This window comes from the organism of the source record quoted next, unplaced genomic scaffold, assembly GCF_019419815.1.
Source record: "Pyrus x bretschneideri cultivar Hongxiangsu unplaced genomic scaffold, Pyrus_bretschneideri_v1 Contig23, whole genome shotgun sequence".
Lineage (NCBI taxonomy): Eukaryota > Viridiplantae > Streptophyta > Magnoliopsida > Rosales > Rosaceae > Pyrus > Pyrus x bretschneideri.
This window is the reverse complement of record NW_025999535.1, coordinates 1,258,877-1,279,799: the sequence shown is the minus strand read 5'-3', so window position 1 is coordinate 1,279,799 and position 20,923 is coordinate 1,258,877. Positions and strand designations below refer to the sequence as shown.

At 38.6% G+C, this 20,923-nt stretch overlaps 4 protein-coding genes, 1 long non-coding RNA gene and 1 other non-coding gene across 15 annotated transcripts; 3 read left to right on the top strand and 3 right to left on the bottom strand.

Moving 5' to 3' along the window:
• Positions 1-743: 743 nt before the first annotated feature.
• LOC125477925 (mitochondrial substrate carrier family protein ucpB-like) lies at positions 744-3,462 on the bottom strand. Of its 3 annotated transcripts, none has more exons than XM_048585442.1 (9): positions 3,311-3,462; positions 2,937-3,059; positions 2,464-2,525; positions 2,152-2,388; positions 1,898-2,059; positions 1,712-1,761; positions 1,417-1,549; positions 1,270-1,307; positions 744-1,089 (listed from the first exon to the last, which is right to left on the bottom strand). In XM_048585442.1, the coding sequence occupies exons 2-9, from the start codon at positions 3,052-3,054 to the stop codon at positions 993-995; spliced, it is 897 nt and encodes a 298-aa protein (XP_048441399.1). In that variant the 5' UTR covers positions 3,055-3,059; positions 3,311-3,462; the 3' UTR covers positions 744-992. The 3 variants fall into 3 exon arrangements, with proteins under 3 accessions (XP_048441399.1, XP_048441397.1, XP_048441398.1); XM_048585440.1 differs by having other exon boundaries at positions 3,182-3,371; XM_048585441.1 differs by having other exon boundaries at positions 2,937-3,371.
• Positions 3,463-3,923: 461 nt separating this feature from the next.
• Positions 3,924-6,563, top strand: LOC125477946 (U1 small nuclear ribonucleoprotein C-like). Of its 2 annotated transcripts, none has more exons than XM_048585483.1 (6): positions 3,924-4,171; positions 4,269-4,311; positions 4,691-4,732; positions 4,825-5,062; positions 5,607-5,882; positions 6,326-6,563. In XM_048585483.1, exons 1-5 carry the CDS (start codon positions 4,164-4,166, stop codon positions 5,867-5,869), a joined length of 594 nt encoding a protein of 197 aa, XP_048441440.1. In that variant the 5' UTR covers positions 3,924-4,163; the 3' UTR covers positions 5,870-5,882; positions 6,326-6,563. The 2 variants fall into 2 exon arrangements, with proteins under 2 accessions (XP_048441440.1, XP_048441439.1); XM_048585482.1 differs by having other exon boundaries at positions 3,929-4,171; positions 6,288-6,563.
• Positions 6,564-7,516: 953 nt separating this feature from the next.
• On the top strand, positions 7,517-7,588 carry TRNAP-AGG. The gene has a single exon. It is a non-coding gene; the product is annotated as a tRNA-Pro (tRNA).
• A 2,878-nt stretch (positions 7,589-10,466) lies between these two features.
• LOC125478092 (secoisolariciresinol dehydrogenase-like) lies at positions 10,467-12,167 on the top strand. 5 transcript variants are annotated; one of them, XM_048585870.1, is made up of 4 exons: positions 10,467-10,696; positions 10,958-11,041; positions 11,176-11,971; positions 12,055-12,167. In XM_048585870.1, exons 1-4 carry the CDS (start codon positions 10,677-10,679, stop codon positions 12,124-12,126), a joined length of 972 nt encoding a protein of 323 aa, XP_048441827.1. In that variant the 5' UTR covers positions 10,467-10,676; the 3' UTR covers positions 12,127-12,167. The 5 variants fall into 5 exon arrangements, with proteins under 5 accessions (XP_048441827.1, XP_048441829.1, XP_048441828.1 ...); XM_048585872.1 differs by having other exon boundaries at positions 10,470-10,696; positions 10,967-11,041; XM_048585871.1 differs by having other exon boundaries at positions 10,473-10,696; positions 11,179-11,971.
• Positions 12,025-13,669, bottom strand: LOC125478093. Its single transcript, XR_007258902.1, has 2 exons — positions 13,000-13,669; positions 12,025-12,439 (listed from the first exon to the last, which is right to left on the bottom strand). It is a non-coding gene; the product is annotated as an uncharacterized LOC125478093 (long non-coding RNA).
• Positions 13,670-13,994: 325 nt separating this feature from the next.
• LOC125477944 (auxin response factor 2-like) lies at positions 13,995-19,851 on the bottom strand. Of its 3 annotated transcripts, none has more exons than XM_048585471.1 (15): positions 19,250-19,851; positions 18,986-19,130; positions 18,218-18,330; positions 17,859-17,954; positions 17,691-17,747; positions 17,404-17,559; positions 17,183-17,267; positions 16,696-16,786; positions 16,377-16,541; positions 16,143-16,265; positions 15,934-16,009; positions 15,697-15,835; positions 14,945-15,570; positions 14,520-14,710; positions 13,995-14,419 (listed from the first exon to the last, which is right to left on the bottom strand). In XM_048585471.1, the coding sequence occupies exons 2-15, from the start codon at positions 19,098-19,100 to the stop codon at positions 14,332-14,334; spliced, it is 2,121 nt and encodes a 706-aa protein (XP_048441428.1). In that variant the 5' UTR covers positions 19,101-19,130; positions 19,250-19,851; the 3' UTR covers positions 13,995-14,331. The 3 variants fall into 3 exon arrangements, with proteins under 3 accessions (XP_048441428.1, XP_048441427.1, XP_048441429.1); XM_048585470.1 differs by having other exon boundaries at positions 18,986-19,145; positions 19,250-19,849; XM_048585472.1 differs by lacking the exons at positions 18,218-18,330; positions 18,986-19,130; positions 19,250-19,851 and adding an exon at positions 18,079-18,192.
• Between the last annotated feature and the right edge of the window lie 1,072 nt (positions 19,852-20,923).

Sequence of the window (20,923 nt, the reverse complement as noted above, 5' to 3'; positions counted from 1 at the left end):
TTGATAAGCTATACAACTTTGACGTCATTATCATGAAAATAACTTTAGTACACTCATACGTGTCGTCCGATATCAAGAAAATAAATATGTGTGAACAAAAAATTACACATGTCTTATTCATTTGCACGAAAACCACCGTAGCAATGTACTCATGTACATCTGAAAACAAGTTTGGGGGCAACCTGTTAATGAGTTGGGTTATTATTCGATCATTCATTAACAAGTGGATTGTTATCGTGTCACCGTAAGAACTGATAAAATATTGCTTGCCATATCTAGGCATTAGGCATGACACTTTCTTGCATGATCCGTTAATTCGTAACAATCCGTTAACAAATCAGATCATTATCAGGTCTATGTTAAGGACCTATTAAAAGAACAAATTTCACACGATATAATCCATTCAAATAACGGATATGACAAAAACGACCCGCAGCCTATACCCTTCCCACAAACTCCTTTTACCACAAAGGATGATGTATTGAAGCTACATGAGGGGCTGTTTCATGAACTCTCCCTAAAGTCAACATACAAGTTAGTTGTACCTAAATTTCTAATCGATGACTCTGCTAATCAAACACATGTATCTGGAGTTTAGTTTAAGCAGTAGATAGAAAGGGGAAAACGACGTGAGCGAAAAACTAATCATGCGAGTGATTGTACGTATCTGGAGTTTAGTTAAAAACTTGTACCGATGATAGAGCAAGGCGGAGGTTTCCTTGCTCCGAAAAAGAAAACAACCATGAAATGAATCACCATTTCTCTTATTGTCATACAATACCAATATATGAGCTCAACAGTTATTGTAGACGCTGTTCAACTGGATACAACCAGATTCGAGCGAAAAAATGTGGGAGGACGGTGCACGAAACAAGTAATTCCCTTCCTCTAAATGGGATTTGCAGGGAGTGTGATGTGAGTTATCTGTGACTTCGAAAGAATTCTCATTACGGCCAGAAGCGGGAGCGATTGCAGACTGCCAATCCCAAGGCTTAGATTGCGTTCAATCCGGCAAGCTCGCGCAACTTCTCGCAGAGTATGAAGGTGATTGTAGTTTGTGGACCCAGCCTTGCAAAAGTTGCAAGGCTCCTGAAAAGTTTTAACATCTTATTAGCAATGTAGGCACACAGACAGACGGTCTATAAGTTTCCGCTGTAGTTACTCAACGAACGCACCACTGATTCTATTAAACCTAAAGACTATAATATCGAAAAAGTATGAAGGCGTATCTGGAAAAGCATGAGTATTCGGCATTGAAGAGGCACTCACCCTTTGTAAAGACCCCTGGGACCTTCTGTAAGCATAACCTGGAACAACAAATAAATCACTTCGGATAAGAAATACGGGCAAGGTATACAACGAATCAATGTAAAAGCAAAAGAAGACACTAGAGAAGAAAGCACATATAATCTATACCTGGTACGCACAGTGGAACCCATTTTTGTAGTTTCCAGCCTTTTTAGATTCCTGTTGTAACATGAGACGGGTTTTTATCATGTCCACGGGTGCAGTTATGAGCGTACTCACCATGCCCGCAACTGTGCTTGAGCTACACAAGGTGCAAAATATACTTAGTTTTGATAAATATGTTTGATATTACTAAGAATTTCACACTTTTTATGACAGGTATATGGAACACCAAGTTAATCTACTTCGGTTGAAGAAATGGAGAGGCCATGGACAGACAAGAACATAGGCAACAGTGGCTTACATGAGATGAAGATGGAATCCTTCTTCGAGTGATGTCAACCTAATCAGTATCTGTATTCAAAAGAAGTTGGAACCAAATTTGAAGACAGACAGATTTGAAGAAAAATTAAAACAAACACTTTCATATTGCCAATCAAACATTAATGATTTAGAAACAGTGGAAATTACTTCGTGGTTAGAACTTGACCCGCTTGGTTTCATCATATGTTGCTAGTTGTGATGCAGTCAACGTAGCAGCTCTGGCCATAGCAGGGCCAACCCCCTTCCAAAGAGCTTTCACTCCCTCTTCGGTAACAATTCTACACAGTTCTCCCGCTGGACTCAAGTTTGGATTCATCTGTAACCGCACCTAATGGAAGGAAGCAAATGAAATGATCTTGAAGTCAAGTCTCAAGAAATAGAAAGCAAAAAGTTCAAAAAGGCCCTGCACTGTGGCATTACCTTCAACACCTCAACTGGATTCGTCAACGCAGTTGCAATTGCCCCGCCAAATCCTGCAGACCCGATCTTAGCAAAAAGATTGGCGGATCCAAAAGCCCAATTGCAGGCATACTTTGAAGGTTCATACAAGCCTAAACGGAGACCCCCATAAAGAACAGACCTTGTCAATGCCGGTGTCAATCCCAGATACAAAAACCTCGGTCCTTCCTTTTTAAAAGTATGGAGAAATAACCGTCCCTGCACATCAAATCTTTATCACATTCAGCGCTGATTAATTGGATCAAGATATGCAAAAAGTAGTGGGGAAAATACCATTCCAGTGAGAGGACCTTTCTGACCAACAAGTTGCATTTGCAACCTAACTTTAAGAACATCTGCATCCCACAAGTTGAGATAAATTAAAAATCTTTGCTGCCTCTTGATGCCGAGAAATTTTCGAGTGTGACGGTCACACATGGTACTAATTCACTCATGTTCATAGCATACAAACATATCAACCATGTCGTCCATTGTAACAAGGCGGGTTACTGTGGCTGTCACACTGAAAAATTTCTTCGATTTCTAAATCTTATCAAGTACCAAATCTTAATACCATAATCTCTACAAAACTCGGAACAATACGAAATCGATGCAGAACCAACCAAAACAGAATGTGAACAATCCATGAATCAAACCAAACAAAATACTAAATCATTCTTCTACAGCATTAAGGTGAAAAGGTGAAAAATTTACATTTGGAAGCTGTAAAAAAGTGAAAAGAGTAAATATTTTGGTCTCAGAAATACCGAGAGGATGAGTCACTGCCGTAGCCGCCGCAACAGAAAGCCCACTGGTGCCGAAATGATAGGCAACCTCGGACGGCGACACCGCCGACCAACTCTGCTTCTCATTCTTTGCTTTCATCCTCCCTGAATATTTCAATCAAAACATTACAAAAATTACAAAAAACCAAGCAAAGATCTTTATTCGGGGACTCCGAGGATTCAGAAATGTTTGGGATCCGAGGAAATTGAAGCTTTTGACTAAAAACCTTATATTATTTTGGCTGTTCAGCTTCCATTTTCATGAAAACAAAACACAGAAATGCATTCTGTGATTTTCTTTTCCTCAGTTTTCTCGGGAAACAAACAGAAAATTAAGGTAGAGGAGGTAGCGGAACCTGAAAGCCAGAGTTTTCGGGAGCGGATTTTGCCGTCCGTTCCGACTTTCGAGGTTTGACCTGCGGTTTGCTTATGTCGAAACGGGAAAGACGCTGTAGGATGTGGAAACGACGCGTCGGATTAACAAGATTCTTCCTCTTTAACCCAATAAACGACATCCCTCTTTAAGAATGAGGGAAAGGGATCTTCTCCGATCCCTTTCATCGAGTCCACTTATACGGATCATTGAAATTTGATTTAAAAGTTAAAATTATTATAATTTTTAAATGAGCCGTATGTTTGTAGCCGTTGGATCAAATTTCAATGGCCCGGATGAGTGGACTTGGTGGAAGGAATCCGGAGATGATCCATTTTCAAGAATGAGGATCCTCTTTGCGACCATTTCGGAGATACGTCCGTTGATTGTACATCGTGCTGTCAGAAATTATCGTAATTTTTTAATTTAAAATTGAATATAAACAATACATGACGAAAACTGACCACACAATATACGATGAACGAATGTAATTAGAGAATCCTCATTCCCACTTTGATTTTAAGTGTGTGAAATTTTTATTTTTGTTTCTAAAATTGGAGGAAAGAGAAAGAGAGTGAGAAAGAACGTGAAACTAGGAAGAGAGAGAACATGAAATATGGTGGGCTTTGGCCTAAATGTTCGAATTAGTAGACCACCAATCTATTAAGTTAGGCCTAAAGCCCACCAAGTCCAGAACCTTCAATTCATTATTCTCCCAGCAGCATTGGCGGGTAGCTAGAAGCGTCTTCTGTCTTTCAGTCCCCCTAGGGTTTTTGGATTACTTCTGTTTCAGTATATCCCCAATTCCCAAACCCTAATTCCAGCGATTCAGAGCAATGCCCAGGTATCCAATTTATCTCATTCATTCAATATTTTACGATTCGTATCCCACTTTTATGAAATTTTTAATTTTTCATCGATTTCTTGTTCCAATTTTTCAGGTATTACTGTGATTACTGCGATACTTACTTGACCCACGATTCGGTAACTTATCTCTGTTATAATTTTTTTAGTTCTCGGATCGTATTTTCGATTATGTTTTTGTTTTTGTTTTCTGTTAGAGATTTCGATTAGGAACTGTTATTAACACTTAAAAAATCTCACTGTGCATTTCAAAACTTCTACATTTAGGAAGAAACTTACACTTATGAGGATCGAGGAGTGCATAATGAGATTTTTGGAGTGCCAATAACAGTTCTCTTTCGATTTTGCTTGATAATTTTGTTGCTAAATTTCAAGAGTTTAATCACATTGATAAGAAAAAAAAATTGGGATTTTATATTGGGTTAAACTTGCCACGGTAAATTAGTGAAATTGTGATCGTCTCGGTTACTGACAAGATTTCTTTTTCATATTTTTTCAGCCTTCGGTGAGAAAGCAACACAATGCTGGTTATAAACACAAGGTATTATTGGCTTATTTTGTGGTTTTGTGTGTTAGAGTAAGTTACCGCTTCTTTTTGGCCTTCCCTTTTGCTGATTTTGTGTCTGACTTCAGGCGAACGTGCGGGAGTACTATCAGCAATTTGAGCAGGAACAAACCCAAAGTTTGATTGACCAAAGGGTCAAGGAGCACCTTGGCAATTCTGCAGCTTACGGTGGTCAGCCTTACGGGCAAATTGGCGCCGCTTACAATCAACATCTAATGTCTCAGCCCCGTCTTCCTGGCATGCCACAAATGCTCCCCGGGATTAGGCCACCTGTTTTGCCAAGACCTCCTATACTTAATGCTCCGGGTAATCAGGAATGTTTATTCTAAAATCTTTATTTTTTGTTGGCATTCCGTTGTATGGCTGTTTATGTAATTTATTTGTGAACGTTTCTTTGCATGTTGACGTATAGAGTTTTTCGCTGCTTGACCAAACCGATGTTTGCATTATTGTTCTGGAATTTTTCATTCTGGGTGTCTGGTATATCGAATTCTGTTCTTATCAACTTGCTGTGTTGCTAATAATGCTACCGATTTTTTATGAGACTACTGCTACTAGAAGGCAGAGAAAATGGAAGGCGTATTTCTTGCTTGGTTAATTATTGTCCTTTAGTCTTCTGCATGATGTGATCTTTTTTTTTTTAATTTTTCTATGTTATCAATTAGCATTCCTTTTGTCCATGGCTATGGACATTAGCGCTGGTGTGTCACCCTGGTATGCAGCTATATTCTAGATCCATTAGCTGCTATATTGTATTGATTATTTTTTTTTTCTGGTCAGACCCGTTGGCCACAGAATGTTACTATCTAATACTAATGATATATAATTTTTTTTTTCTTGGTGGTGGTAGGTTACAGCTCTGCTCCACACATGATCCCGATGATGGCTCCGCCTGGTGCTCCCGGCATGCCTGGTCAATTAAGTGCTCCCATGAGGCCTCCTCCCGCTTTGAATCCTCCACCAGCAGTTCCTGGCAGCACAGCACCAAATGCTTCAAATGGCCCCCCTCCTATGGCTGCACCTCCGATGTATCAACCCAATCCAACAGCACCAACAAGTGGAGGCTATGAAAGTTTCAATCCGAATACTCAGCCTCCTGATTCTAGTCAGTAATGTGGTTAAATCGGTAAGTATTATTTCGATACTTAGGAAAAATGAAACATCTTTCACCAATGTGTTAGACATTTAAGTATTACAAGCATGTGAAGTTCATGATGTATGCACGATGTTTTAACAAAATGCGGTGTAGAGTATTGGAGTGTATGCATATTGTCTAGAATTTGGTTTTAGAAATTGTTATTTTTTCCCTCGGTGGCTTGTGGTTCTATGCTTGCACAAGTAATAAAAGAAGCCTATACACGGGGGATTAATCGATTGAAACTGTAGAGCACAAAGAAATTGTTTGATTTCTTTATAAGTTCACTCCTGAACCGAAAGAACAGAAAAGCCTTTCTTTTTCATCGACTATTACATTTTGATGATTGGGATTCCTGGTTTTCTCATTGGACTTTCACGGTATTTCTCGTTCCAGGCAGTCAATAGTAACCCGGAAAATGACTCATGTTGCAGCACCTTCATCGGAGAAGTCTTCTGCCATAACTTGGTCAGATGGGGCTTTCATCATGTGATGCAAACCAGGAGCTTGTCCTTTGTTATGAAAAGGTTGTGCAATTTAACATTTTTGTAGACCCCTTGTATGATTGTATCCTCTTTAAACTTGCACATCTTATTTGAACTACTTGTATTTATAAGCGCGATTTGTCGAAAATGTACTCCCTGAACTTGTAATAATACTATTATTCGTATAGTTCCTTCCCACGTTTAACCGTTTATAAGAGAACGACGATAAAAGTATCAATTCCTGGCCTAAATTCTGTTCAAAACAAGGATTACCAAACAACTAGAGCTAATCACAAACTACCGTTCAAATCGCCACGGAAATCCAAAAAAGTCCGAACCCTACACCCCCAAAGGGTTCATAATCTGGTAAAGTTTCGAACGAAAATGGCGAAAGATTACTATTAATGCTAATCCATTAGTTCCAGCTCGAAGTTTGCCCTTAGTTGTCTCGGAGTTAGCTGCTTGTTACAGAGTTTTCTTCATCACATGGAAGGGCCCAAGGCCGGAGGACCAACTCCTCTTGACGGCAGTTGTGAAGAGCCGAGGTCTGCGAAGCAAAGTACTGGAGAAACAAGGACTCGATAGACTAATTTCCCATAAACTATGCATCGCGTAATCATAATCACAAGACTTTTTAGCCAAAATGGTCCTGAAGATTTCCATAATTCATTACTTTGGTCCTTGAAATTTAAAATCAATAAAAGTGGTCATTGAGTTTGTCTATTATCAATAATTTTGATCATTCCTTGAAAAATTAAGGATCAAATGACAAAAATACCCTCGATTTAATAAACAACGGGCCAAAATGATTTGACAAAAATTGAGGATGATTTTGTCATTTTATCTTTATTTAATGGAGATTTTTCAAGAAATAACCAAAATGATTGATGGTGGTAGGGACCACTTCTATTGATTTCAAATCTCAAAAACCAAACTGAGGAGTTATGCAAATCTCATGGACCATTTTGGCTAAAAAGCCTAATCACACACAACCATTCGAACTTGAGCGAGTAAGATAAACGCACCGTCCTGACCAACGTGCCCTAAACTATGTGCAAGTGGCAGATTTAAGTAATTGGTTTGGTATTAAAGCAAATGGTTTGGTATTAAAACAAATAAAATTGAGGACCAGTACCATCTGGGCATTTGGTCTAGTGGTATGATTCTCGCTTAGGGTGCGAGAGGTCCCGAGTTCAATTCTCGGAATGCCCCTTTGTCCTTAACATTTTTCCTTTTTATTTAGCTGAATCAAAAGGACACAAATACCCCCGCCAGCCTATATACTGTAACTGGGATCCTTTTTATGACTCTCTATCTATCTCACTTGATCCACATTTTTCATATGATTTCACAATCCAAGCGTTGCAGACAAGTTCAGAAGGAAGATTGGACCATGCATCATGCATGGCCGTTTTTTGCCACAATACTTACTTACAAGTTCACAGAATAAACACAGCCTATATCTCCCTCGTGAAGAAACTTCACTGTTGTTTTACAGATTCCAATCAAGCACCTACACCATAAATAATTACCTGTTATTTCTTCTTAGCTCTGATGTATACCTTTCCACTTGAGCTAACCCGAAGCGTTATTAACACGAGAATTGATAATATGTATAACGTTTATTCTATATTCTTGTATAATAATGATAAGGTGGCATATTATTTTATTTATCACTCAATTTTGATCGTTTGCACAAAATTTGTTACAAATAACTAAGAAAGATAATTCTATGGCAATCTTCAACAAAACCTTAACCGAATGCGTCTGTTTTTCGAGTAAAGATTTGTGGGTGTTTGATATGCATGATTTGGACATGTTTACTTACTACGAGAAGGGATATAGATATGAAGGAGGTTGAATATTGACTGTGACGAACAAACGAATCCAAACTACAATATTATTCTATCAATTTGAATCAAATAAACAAGAGCCAAGACGCCTATAAGCTTAGGACTACCTTGTGACTGCTTATCTTCGTAGTGTTACAAAACATTATATTTATAAAGAACAAACATAACCCTAATACTAAGAAGCTGGACTCAAAACTAAACTACTTAGATAATAAAATATCTAAAAATACTAAGGGCCTGTTTGGTATCCTATTTGAAATTTTTTATCATTTCTCAAAACATTTCTTAAGAACATTTCTTAAAAACAATTTTCTTTAAGACACTCAAAAACTTGATTAGTTTGCAACTAGACAAAGAGATCTAAAAAGAGGGATCACAGGAGAGGGAGAAAGAGGAGGAGGAGGAAAGAAAGTAAGAGAAGATTGAAGGAAAAAGAAAGAAGAGAGAGGATCGGATGAGATAGAGAGGAAGAAGAGTGAGAGAAAGAACTGAGAGAATGAAGAGATCGATTGGAGGAGAGACGAAAAAGGTTAAAAAAAAAAAAAAAAAAGAGGAGAGAAAATGAAGAAAAGAGAGATAGATTTGGAGTGAGAGGGAAGGAGGGAGAGAAAAGAAAGAAGTGAGTTTAAGTTTAAAAACTCTAAAAACTCACTTTTTATGTTTTTAGAGAAGGGAATTGTTATTAGCACTCCAAAAAATCTCATTCTACACTCCTCACAAGTGTTATTTTCTTTCTAATTATAGTAAGTTTGGAGTGCAAAATTAGATTTTTGGAGTGCCAATAACAATTCCCTTAGAGAATAGACTATATTTTTGAGTTAGTCTTAAGTTCAGTTTTTGAAAATATTCCTACCAAACAAGTTTTTAAGGCCTAAAACTTGAAAATTGTTTTTGAGTTTAAAAAGTTGGATTCATATAGAGTACCAACATAGCCCTAATATTTTCCTACAAAGTATTGGGTGTGTATGGGATAATCAAGTTAATCAACCCCCTTGGATATTTCATTCTTAGAATTTTTTAGGTGTGAGAAGGTATGGAATATTCAAAATTAATGCGGACCGCTTATTTTTCATTCGATTACTTCAGAAAACACATAAATGGTAATCATGTTCTTTTAAAATCTTTGATTTATTGTAAACACAAGACTGAGAATAATACTTTTCTTATAAATTCATTACTTTTTTTTTCTTCTTTCGAACAAAAGATATTATCTATATTAAGAAAGTAGAAAGTAGGTTAAGTGACACTTCGATCCGGAATGCCCACTTGGGCTTCGAGTGTAGTTGTGCTGGCTGACACCAAGAGAGTGACTAAGCCATAAAGTGTAATGATATGGAAAATGTGAGTAAATTTAAATCTAAAAGTGCCTAAGTATAAGAGTGCGTTAGTGAGCGAGAATGAACCCATTTCACACCTGATGTCAGAGCATAAGTACAGTAGAGTAGATTGAGAATTATACCATCAAAAGTAGTCTCTGATATCACGTTTGCCAGAAATCCTCGTCTGCACGAACACTACCACTAAATCTTGGAGGGACGAAAAACAAGGGTGAGTAAAGAGAGACCCAGATTTCTGGGAGAATGAGATATGGGATAGGGAAAGAGTGGGGTGTGGGCCCATGTGGCTCACAAAAAAACACACAAAATATCTCCCAACATGAAATTACCAAATTGCCCTTCACATTCGTAAGTTCATAAAATCTTCACCGTAGCTCCAAATTTGATTCCGCTTGCGCCAACGCGATCGTCTCGTCCAGTACTACACAAATACGTTAAAAGAATGGGCCGTACATCTCTTAAAACAATGGTCAACAAAAGTCAACAATCCTCTCCTTAAGGGGCATTTTGGTAAATTCACATTTTAAAATTTTATAATATCTTAAAATTAGGGACGAGTTATTACATTAGGCCTCATAATAGACTAGCAATCATATAGTTCAAATTCGCTTTTGACGAGGATTGAACCTAAAACCTCTTACTAGCGAAGAAGAATATCATTAAACCATAATACTAAATGACACAAAAAGCTCTCTTGCTTACAAATGTATTACTTAACTCCATTTCTTATAAGTAAATATGCGCTCAGAATAAACTTTTGAGTGCAGAAACAACAAAGAAAATACAATGAAATTTTTTATAATAATCATATTTCAAAGTTTTATCCCAAAAACAAAGAAACAAAATGCATGTGTCACATTCACATGAAACGCCGCTATTGGACCACTTCTGCACATGCGCACCAATCCATTAGAATGCTTTGCTTTTCTTGAGTCTTCCTTACGTTCATGACTCGTCCACTTTTCGTTCCAACCACAACCAAAAGCATATAAAATCAACAGCTGGCCATGACTTGAAGAAAGGTAGAAATTCAGTGAAAGGAAGAAGTTGAACCAGTTGATCTCAAAGTATCACACAAACCCCATCTTAATTCTTCAAGAAAAAAAAAATATGCTCAGGGTTGCTTTCAGGTAAGCTTCTCTTCCCTTTTCTTTATAAATTCGAGCGATATTTTAATTAATCTAATCTTTATCATGGAGACGGAATTCAAGTTGAAGTGTAAACCAAGTGCATACTGCTCTAGCCATCTTGACGGCATTCGGATTCCCAAAATTACTACCGTTTATCCCTCCTTTCTTTAACTGTTGATTTTTCTTCTTTTGTGGCTGAGGTTTTCTCCTTCCATTGAATGAAATTTGGTGTGCTGGATTTATGTTCCTAACTGTTTGAAGTTTGAAAAGGAAAAATGTCACCATTTCAAGAGCTCCTTTGGCTTCTCCGACCTTCAAGATGGGATTTTCATCCCAGCCTGCAAGGTAGGCAAAAAATCGAGTAGGTATTCGGAAATATTCGGATGAATTATTCGAATTCCCGAATACCCCTTTTTCGATTTCGATTACATTTCTCGTATGCATGCCCTTCTGTTGATTTGGTTCTACGTGTGACATAGCAGACTTGAAGGCAAAGTGGCGCTGATTACCGGAGCAGCAAGCGGCATAGGGAAGGCAACCGCGTCGAAGTTCGTCAGCAATGGCGCCAAAGTTGTCATTGCAGATATCCAACAGCAGCTCGGGCAGCTCACAGCAAAAGAGCTCGGTCCAAACGCGACATTCATTGCCTGCGATGTCACGAAAGAGTCCGACATTTCCAACGCCATTGATTTCACCATCTCCGAACATAGACAGCTTGACATTATGTACAGCAATGCAGGGGTGCCCTGCTACACTCCCCCGAGCATTGTGGACCTCGATCTTACAGCATTCGACCGCATCATGAGCATCAACGTGCGAGGAGTCGTGGCAGGAATCAAGCATGCATCGCGAGTGATGATCCCGCGCAAATCTGGCTCCATTCTTTGCACAGCTAGCGTGACGGGACTGATGGGAGGACTAGCACAGCACACATACTCCGTGTCCAAGTCTGCCGTCATTGGCATTGTCAAGTCCGTGGCTGCAGAGCTATGCAAGCATGGAATCCGAGTCAATTCCATATCGCCATTTGCGATTCCAACCCCGTTTGTGATCGAGGAAATGACTCAAATTTTCCCGGGGATTGATAGACAACGGCTGATAGAACTAACGCACAACGCAGGCGTCTTGGCTGGCGCAAAATGTGAACCCAACGATGTCGCCAACGCTGCACTTTACCTAGCTTCCGACGAGGCTAAATATGTCAGTGGCCATAATTTAGTTGTGGATGGAGGTTTTACATCTTTCAAGAATTTGGAACTTCCTGCACCCGATCAGGTGCATTAAGCCTTCATCCATTGTCACTACTTATTTGCAAGGAGATACACATATATTCATTATATCGAAGATTCTCTCTGCAGGACGTCCGTTCTTTACAGAAAACTTACTGCTTAAAAGGTGGACGTTTCGAGAGAACATATACTACCACATAGGAAATGCAGGACAAGATAAATTTTGAAAACCTTGAACTGGACCGAGTGACAATTACGCCTGCTCTATCCGTTGGGAAATCAAATTCACGGCGGCGTTCGCTGATGAGAACGCGCCGTGGAAGCTTTCCTGGTACGAAATGGATTCCAATTCTATGGCCATCTTCAACAAAATCTCACCCAAATCCGTCTGTTTTTCAAGTAGAGATTTGTAGAACGATTGAGCAGCAATCTTGCTGATTTCGACATTGGTGGATTCCGGGCAGTACTCATCGTCCAACCACTTGTGCAAAGTAACCCTCAGCCACTCTGATTCCTGAATTTTCATTCATGTAAATAAAATGGTTAGCACACATAAGTCCCACCAAACTCACTTTCATAGAAAAAATACTTAAAAGTTCCGTTTTGAATCAAAACCATGTATCCAACAATTATTGCACTTGATTATGGGCTCGTTTAGAAAATTAGAAATGTTTTTAAAATGATTGAAAACGTTTTTGGTTCAGCGCTTCATAAAGCACTTCAAGTTCTTTTTCATGACTCCTTTGCATTTTTGCTAATAATTGTTTAAAAGAAACGCTTTTATCAAAAGCGTTTTCAATCATTTTAAAAGTATTTTCAAACGAATCATATTATTATAAGACTGCGCACCAATAGGTGAATAGTTTCTCGCCAACATCATCACTTGTCAGGAAAGTAAACAAACTAATGCGCGCTTGGAGAGCATGCTTACAATCGTTATTGCACCTGACTGTTATTATTCTCGACTATTGCACTTGCACTACTAGGTGAAGAATTTCTCGCTTTGTCATGAGACTAAACTAATTGAACGATAAATTAGAAGGTACCAAACACTTAAAAAATAGGAAGTAGTACCTCCAAGGCCTTGGAGGGGGATCAACCAATGTTGTGGGACCACAAGGTCTTGAACTTGGGCATCTGGGTCTTCATTGCTCTGTGGGTTTGAAGAAAACTGAGATCTTACAGCAGTTTGGGGCTTCCGGGTATCATTCCGCAGGCAAATCAGGTGTCGTGGAACCCGGAAATTGAGCGCAGGCGTAGCGACATTGACTAGAGCGGAGATTTTCGGGCAAGAGGTGGGAGGAGGGAGTTTTGGAAGGGTTGTGATTGGTCGGACTGGAGACAGAGATTTCATGGTTTTAGATTGGGGGGGAGTTTTCTTTCCTCCTTTTGTGTTGGATTTTGTCTGGTGAGAAAATGGTTGGTGGCGGTAAACTTTGTAACGTTTTGATCCCTTTTGGATTATGGTCGGGCCGGTCGGCCCAATCCGGCCCCAATATGTTAAATAACCGATTATAGTATGAACACCTACCCAGTACAAATATTTGAAATATCATAACTTGAAATCAATATCATTTCTCAGTTCTCACTGACACATTTGGGGAATTGGGTCGACTTCTACCTCGAACTTGTAAAGAACTGTCAATTTCTTTCCTAACTTTAATTTTAACCGATTATCCTCTTAATATTTTATAATTGGCTAATTTCTTCCTTGAATTTTTATTATTGGGCAATTTCCCTCCTGAACTTTAGCTTCCACCGAAACCCTAAAATTCAGACAAAAAGTGTACAGAGTGAACTAGTGAAAGAGAAGGAAAAAAAAACAATATGTTGTCCACATTAGGGATAAAATTACCCTTTTGCAATTATAAAATTAAACTTCAAGGGCAAAATTGGTTTATTATAAAAATTTAGAGGGGGTAAGTGTTGGCAAATTATAAAAGTTCAGGAGAGTAATTGGTTAAAATTAAAGTTCATGGGAGAAGTAAACAAATACCTCTTAAAAAAATTTAGGTAAATAAAAGTAAAAACTGAAGGTGCACATGCAGTAAAAAATAACGATCATCCAATGGTAAAATATGGTACTTCTGATTATTCAAAGACTACTGTGCCTAGTTCCACAGTTGTTCTGAGCATTTACCTGGAACTTTTTCATCACAACAATCTTAGGCATTCTTCAAACAGCAAAAAACTACAGTTTTAAGCTTTCGGTTTAACTTAAACAATATGCATACTGATACTGCATAGCTACACATGAACAGTAAATTGTCACGGCTGCATTGGCATACATACCGCAAAGCGCACATCGATGTTTCAAGCAGACATGTTTGTCGATACCATGTCTCTCTCTCACGCGTGCACACTCTGATATGAACAGATAAACACATGTGACCTCTTAGCGAAGACTTAGACGGATACTGCATTTGGGGAGTCTGGATTCAGTATTTCATTTTTTGGACAGATAAACAATCGCTGCGCCATGGACTGGAATTCGCTGCATATGTAGCGTGATTATGAAATCAGTAACAGATCAGACTGTAAAGCACAACAGATATAGCAAACTTTAAGTCACAGCATGAGTTCTAGTTCTTAACTGCCACGGGTAATCTCCTATCAACATCCTGTCTCCTTCATCATCCATGTAGGTTACCTGGCATCCACTGTTTCCATCGATCAGGCTTCCTTTGAAATCGAACATCTGGTCAAGCTCACAAATGAGTTCGTTGTACCCATCAAAGCACGTGAGGTCAATTGATCTTCCAACAGGAGCTCCATATTTGAGCACCTGAAAGAGCATCGAAATCTTGGCAAGATTAGCTAGCCTTCAGCAATCAACTCCACCCTATGTGGATGGTTGCTTGTTAAGTAAACATACAAATACATCTTAAGTGCAATCACCAAAGTATAATTTGACTGAATAATTTAGAATGTGAAACAATAAATACAATTCAATTAGCTTAATTTTTTCTTCAATTTGTTTGGAAAGACAACTGAGAAGAAGTTCTACACATAATTTTACCTTTATGCAACTCCTGTTATTGATGGAGCTACATTTCTTGCATTGTTTCTCAGAACAAACGCCAGAGATACTCTTCGATGTCTCTGACAGCTGGACTGTTTCAGAAACACTTGAATGAGATATTGGAGGAATAGAACAAGGACTACAAAGTTCAATAGAATTGGCAACTTGTGGTGAAGGGAGCTCTGGGTGACTGGTAACTATATTGACTCCAAAAAGCATTGTACTCTTTTGTTCGACAAGTGGCGATTGAGTCTCACTCCTCAGTTCGAAGGCTCTCAATTTCTGGGACCCCGAGGAGCTGATATTTGGAACTGACATGCTTCTTTTATACGTGCCACTGTCAAAAACTCCAAAACCAAACATTGGTGGCCATTGGTTAGTAAGGCTTGGAGCTTTTGGATAGCCAGGACATTGGTAAAATGGGTCGTGCATTGGAACGTTGAGATTGTTTTCCAATCCCAAATCTGTGTAGTCCCAGTCAGGATTTGGGGGTGGGATGAACTGTGGCAGTAATAGCTGTTTTGGTGTAACTGGTTCATGAGCAGGTGGATCACTAGTTTCTTGACCTTGAAAGACCTTCTTTTGTCTTGGAGGTGTGGACACAACTGAAATCGCCAATGAACCTAATAAGAGAAAAAGAGATAAGTTGATGAATCCTGAGCTAAATTCCATTAAAACTGAATTGAAGAATGAAGCATTTCTGAAATCTAGACAAACTTTCCACAAAGAGATATATGAGAGTTACTGACCTTTCCTGCCCAAGCTAGAAACACCAGGTGATGGCGGATCAGGTAAATGTGCCCTCTTCTTAGGTTGGAGAGGTATGATATTCCAAGGAGAAAGCCTTTCGGAATGCAAGCATGTATCTGATGTAGTATCCAATCGCACCTGGAAGGACACATCAAACAATGGAATAACCAGAAAAAGATGCTGAGAGAGAGTTATAAGTTTCAGATTGAAATGGACAGAAAATGGAACTTGGGTACCTTCAGACACCTCCATTCTGAACTGGGCCACATCAAGCAATCGTTATCTTCGATATCTATTATAGTACCTTCCAACCTGTTTCATACAATAACATGTTCGGTCAAAAGATCACGGCTGTTTAATGGGGGAAATGTAGATATATTATCAAGAATGTCTACTGTAACTTTTATCCGTCCATTCTTGCATTCGCAAGTCATGGCTTGATTACCTCTTCTTCTCTGCACATTCTTCACCTTCGGAATACATTCTGAATCTCATTCCAATGGCATAGTCATTTTCGGCTGATTTCATGTATTGATCAAAAGGAATTATGAAAGCAGCAGGACTCGTCCTGCAGATATATGAAAAGATTCATGCTTAAAGCCTAAGAGAATGTGTGTACTAGCATACCAAATGATACTTCTACACATTCAGGGTAAAAATATAGGATCAAATAGCTTACCATGGGTGGTAGTACACAGTAAACATGGTACCAGTAGAAATGGCATGGAAAGCGCTGGCAAGTATGCCATGTTGCATGCTGTGGCCAGAAATGAGAGAAGTTGATGCAGTGTCTTGTGTTTTGGTCGCACGGCGTATGCCAACACACAGTTCTCCATTTTCTCCTCTGTGAAGCAAGAATTACTTTCATTAGGTAACTGGAACTGAAGACCAATAACTAAAAGGAAATTCCTATAGATTAATTAATTAACCTTTCAACAGACAGAGAGAAAGAGAAAGAGAGAGAGAGAGAGAGAGAGAGAGAGAGAGAGAGAGCATACCTTGCAAAGATACATGCATCCCCAGCAACAAGTCTTTTTGTAGTCACAAACGTACTCCATCCACTAGTAAGCAAGTGCCTCTTTGGCTGACCTACATTATGGGGCATGCATAGTTTAAGAGTAGTCAGTCTTATATGATGAATCCAGTGAAGAAGGTTAAGCGGAAAACATGCACGAGTAGTAAACCACATTCCAAAAACCCAAGAAGTTAATCAGGTAAAAAAATATAGTAACTGCAAAGGCGTTTACATGGGCAGAAACTTGTTTGTAGGTTGGACTATTGTGTATTACATAGAATCAGCCAACCATGGAAATTGCATTTTTTTTCCCTTGGCGTGATGAGAGGAATTTCTAAATTTTTTAAAGCAACATCAGTTCAATAACAACCAAACTTGTGCATTTGATTTCCAGTTTTATAAGAAGTACTAATAATTACACAAGTTAGTTTCACAGACGGATGTTTAAGAGCGTCTGAATTTAAAGATACCTCGAAATATATGGCGAAAGCACCATTCATATCCCTGCAAGTCCTTTGCTACCAGATCTTGAACCGGTGGTTGCTGAGACATGTCCTGCAAAAACATTTGTAACAAGTGGATCAACTAGTAGCAAAGATTGAATTGGTTACTTTATTTCTAATCAGATGTGTTACGTGTATCATATAATTTCAAATGGGTGTTATTTAGATGGAAAGACAAGGATACCGACCAGAGGTGGAAGGCACTCATCAGCTTGTCGTTTGGGAACAGAGAATCCACCGTGGGTGCTTGTGTCTGACGGGGTTAGTATCTTTCTAAAGTAGCGTGTACTGGTTCGCCGAGGCAAGGGTGGGGTATTTTCTTCCTCTCCCCTTACCTGGTCTTCCTGCAATGTGCCAGAACAGTACATATATGTTATACATTCAAAATGTCAAAGGAAGAAGTTGTAAAGCGGATAAATAATGTAAATCTCCAACGAGGCCCTAAATAAAGTCATCTGAGCACTCATTAGCTAACCTCGGTCACAGGAAGCAAGGTGATTTGAGCATACACTTCGTCTGTGTGAGCTTCAGCCTGCAAATGAATCATGTTATCGTTCGACAACAACCAACTTCAGATCAATCATGAGCCGTTGAATTTTCAATTGCACACTTTGTTAAACACATGAAGAGAGAAATAGTTTACCTTTAGCTGAACACATACAACATTGCAGAGGATCTTGGAAGGCAAATTGTATCTTGGCATGTCCATTTTACCGTCTTGGTTTGCATATGCCTCCACCTGTTCTAGATCAACAAGCAAACATGTCATCTATTTGGAGCTCCTCATTCGAAAATTCGAAAGGATTGATTGAAATTTTATAATTCGTAACGAAACTGTAATGATGGGAACGAAGCTTGTGTACATTAGAGAAACGGTATACTAGCATAGTAACATCCGGGTTGCGTGAAAGTTTTTCACCATTGACTGGGGAAAAACAGAGTAAGGGACAATCGAGCTGCCACAAAAGAAAGGTGGAAAGGGTCACGGGAGAAGAAAAGAACCTGTTCCATGTGACCTTGAAGGAAGTAGAAAACCTTCTCGCCAGGGCGGGGAACGTACACATTTGCCCCGGCACACGCATGCCATAGTTGATGGTACAAATCATCTTTCTCACCTAACATCAAAATTCAAATCACATTCTGGTTCAACGGAAAAATCATAACAACGAATAAATAAATAAAAGTTAATATATATATATATATAATAAAAAGAAAATGGCTTAATTCGATTAATAGTCTCGTGATAATAGAGTAGTCGAAAGATAGTATAGTGGTAAAAAGTTAGGATTTAAACCCATATGGAGCCTCACCTGCTAACAATTAACGTATAGTTCCGTTTTAGCCTCACATGTGAGGTAAACGTGCAAAAAATTAGCGGATAGTTGACGGAACTTTAATTTTGAACCTAAATCCTAACCAACTTCGCAACAAAATTTAAATCCCAACTTTCTTACCACAAGATTATCTTCCTACGTGGGACTAATAAGCCATTTTTTCTTTTCTTTTTTTTTTTTTTGAGGAAAATCAAACCCATGAGAACCCTATTGAAGATTTACGCTTTTGATTCAAATTTCAATAATTAAAAATTAGATCATAAAAATAAAAATAATAATAAAAAAAAACATATTCAGACTAAAAACCAAAAACAATTATTAAAATTTAATCATGGTCAACGTGCATAACATTTACAAAAGGAAATAAAATTAAAATTAAAAATCTAAGACTAAAACAGTGAAAATTACGAAAGAGGTCACCGGTTCAGCTCCACACCTTGGTTGTTGTTAGCTGCCGGCACGGCGGCGTCCGTACATCCGCTGCTTTCTATAGCATTCGCGGAGGCGGTGGACGGCAACCCTTCCACTCCAGCAGCAGTCCTCGGCGCCATGTCTATTTATCAAATATTCTCTCCAGCCGTCTAGAAAAAGCACAACTTGCAGAAGAAAAAACGCAGAAAATTGGGAAATTGGTGAGTAATTAATTAGTAGAAGGAGCTCGAGAGAAAGAAGACAAATAGGCGTTGAGAATCGGGTGTACCCGCGTCCACCGTAATGTCCTGCCTCCTTTAACCGCCTCTCTCTCTCTCGCTCTCTCTGATCACACTTTCTCTTCCTCCACTGCTATATCACACTTCACACCACCACGCAGCCCGGCCTTTTCACGCCGCTTCTCTCTCCTTTCCTTCTCTTTCTGGAAAAACGCTGACGGCGTGAGAGAGGCGTTGATTTTTGGGTTTGTTGTAACGCTTAATGGCAGCAGCAGCAAGAGAGGAGAGAGAACTTTCCGCTTTCGGCTTTCTCTCTCTAGTGCCTGTGCGATTCGATACACCTGCACCTGCACTTTTTGCCCCTCCCTCTCTCTCTCTCTCTCTCTCTCTCACAAATGCCTGTGCGATACGGTACACCTGCACCTGCACCTGCCAGGCCCTTTGTGCCCCTCCCTCTCTCTCTCCTCACTGTCTTTCTCTACACTCTCTCTCTCTCTCTCCTCACAGTTCTGCACTCGTATTAGCCACGAATCGTTCTCTGTCCGTTCTGCGCTGGCTGGCGATGTTTGCTAATCTGCGCCGATGAGTCCGATGCGCTTCTTTTGCATGCTCTGTCATCTCTCATGCATCTCTCTCCGTCGCCCTTTACCCGTTTGCGTGTCGCAATCCTGAACGTCGCTTCGCGGAAGTTACAGATCTTCGTACGCGTGGGTCCCCCTTGTCTCGTAAAAGCCAGGAAGGAGCCCTGCAGTCTAGAGAATCACCCATGTATCTAGAATTAATTATATTGTCCTTTCCTTGATTAATTAGTTGATTAATCAACGATAATGTTACATACATCAAATTTTTTAAATTAAATTTACAAATCAAATAATGTAATCGTAGATGATTTAATTATTAATTAATTATCGATTAATGTGTTTGTTTTTATTAATGACATTTTATTTAATTTACAAATTTGATCTGTCTAACACTATCCTATCAATTAATAGCATTTTTCTTTTGCATGAAGATTAAGCGTGTTAATCGCGGGGATTTGGCGTAATTAGACCGGCTGGTTGGTTTCAGTGTGTGGTATGTTTCCTTTTTATTTTTTGGTAAACGTCCTCGTATGATCAAATTTTATATATTTATTTTCTATGTGATTTTTTTGTGATCTCTATTATTGATTAACACGTGTTAATAAATTTACCCTTCATTACGTTGTTATCATAAACTTAACATTAACAATAGAGACCACGTAAAGACATATACAAAATGAATGTAGAAGATTTGATCTCATAATTAACCTATCACTAAGACCATCTTCAACCCTTGGGCTAAAATCTAAAATTTTTAGCCCAAAAACAGCTTTTCTGCTTCAATCTTTCTGACCTAAATTTTTTAGCCCAAGATTATTAAAGAATAAATTTAGGCTAATTTTTTCTTTTAAAGTAATTTTAAAACAAATTATGTACACTATCATAATTTAATTTTATGAACAATTTAACCTAAAAATATTTAAATTTCGATAAATATTGAAAAATCACTAAATTTGAGTGAATTTTGAGTTAAATAATATTTTAATTATTTTAACATTTGGATTTAAATTTGAGCCGTTAGATCTTTTTTTAACGTTAAATTTGATTATATTTAATCTCAGCCGTTGGATTCAACAAATCCTGAAAAACTTGTTGGCATTTAGCCCACACATTTAACATGTGTTAGATTGGGTTTGAAAAGAA

Excerpts from the sequence above, each read along its gene's own strand:
- LOC125478092 (XM_048585870.1), top strand. The coding sequence starts at position 10,677 with ATGCTCAGGGTTGCTTTCAG. Across the intron at positions 10,697-10,957 it reads ATGCTCAGGGTTGCTTTCAG|TTTGAAAAGGAAAAATGTCA; the intron begins GTAAGCTTCTCT and ends AACTGTTTGAAG. Across the intron at positions 11,972-12,054 it reads AACTTCCTGCACCCGATCAG|GACGTCCGTTCTTTACAGAA; the intron begins GTGCATTAAGCC and ends TTCTCTCTGCAG.
- LOC125477944 (XM_048585471.1), bottom strand. The coding sequence starts at position 19,100 with ATGGCGCCGAGGACTGCTGCTGGAGTGGAAGGGTTGCCGTCCACCGCC. Across the intron at positions 17,268-17,403 it reads ATGAGTGCCTTCCACCTCTG|GACATGTCTCAGCAACCACC; the intron begins GTCGGTATCCTT and ends ATGTTTTTGCAG. Across the intron at positions 16,787-17,182 it reads CTTTCGCCATATATTTCGAG|GTCAGCCAAAGAGGCACTTG; the intron begins GTATCTTTAAAT and ends CCCATAATGTAG.
- LOC125477925 (XM_048585442.1), bottom strand. The coding sequence starts at position 3,054 with ATGAAAGCAAAGAATGAGAAGCAGAGTTGGTCGGCGGTGTCGCCGTCC. Across the intron at positions 1,762-1,897 it reads CATATGATGAAACCAAGCGG|ATACTGATTAGGTTGACATC; the intron begins GTCAAGTTCTAA and ends TTTTGAATACAG. Across the intron at positions 1,550-1,711 it reads GGATTCCATCTTCATCTCAT|CTCAAGCACAGTTGCGGGCA; the intron begins GTAAGCCACTGT and ends CACCTTGTGTAG.
- LOC125477946 (XM_048585483.1), top strand. Across the intron at positions 4,733-4,824 it reads ATGCTGGTTATAAACACAAG|GCGAACGTGCGGGAGTACTA; the intron begins GTATTATTGGCT and ends GTCTGACTTCAG. Across the intron at positions 5,063-5,606 it reads TCCTATACTTAATGCTCCGG|GTTACAGCTCTGCTCCACAC; the intron begins GTAATCAGGAAT and ends TGGTGGTGGTAG.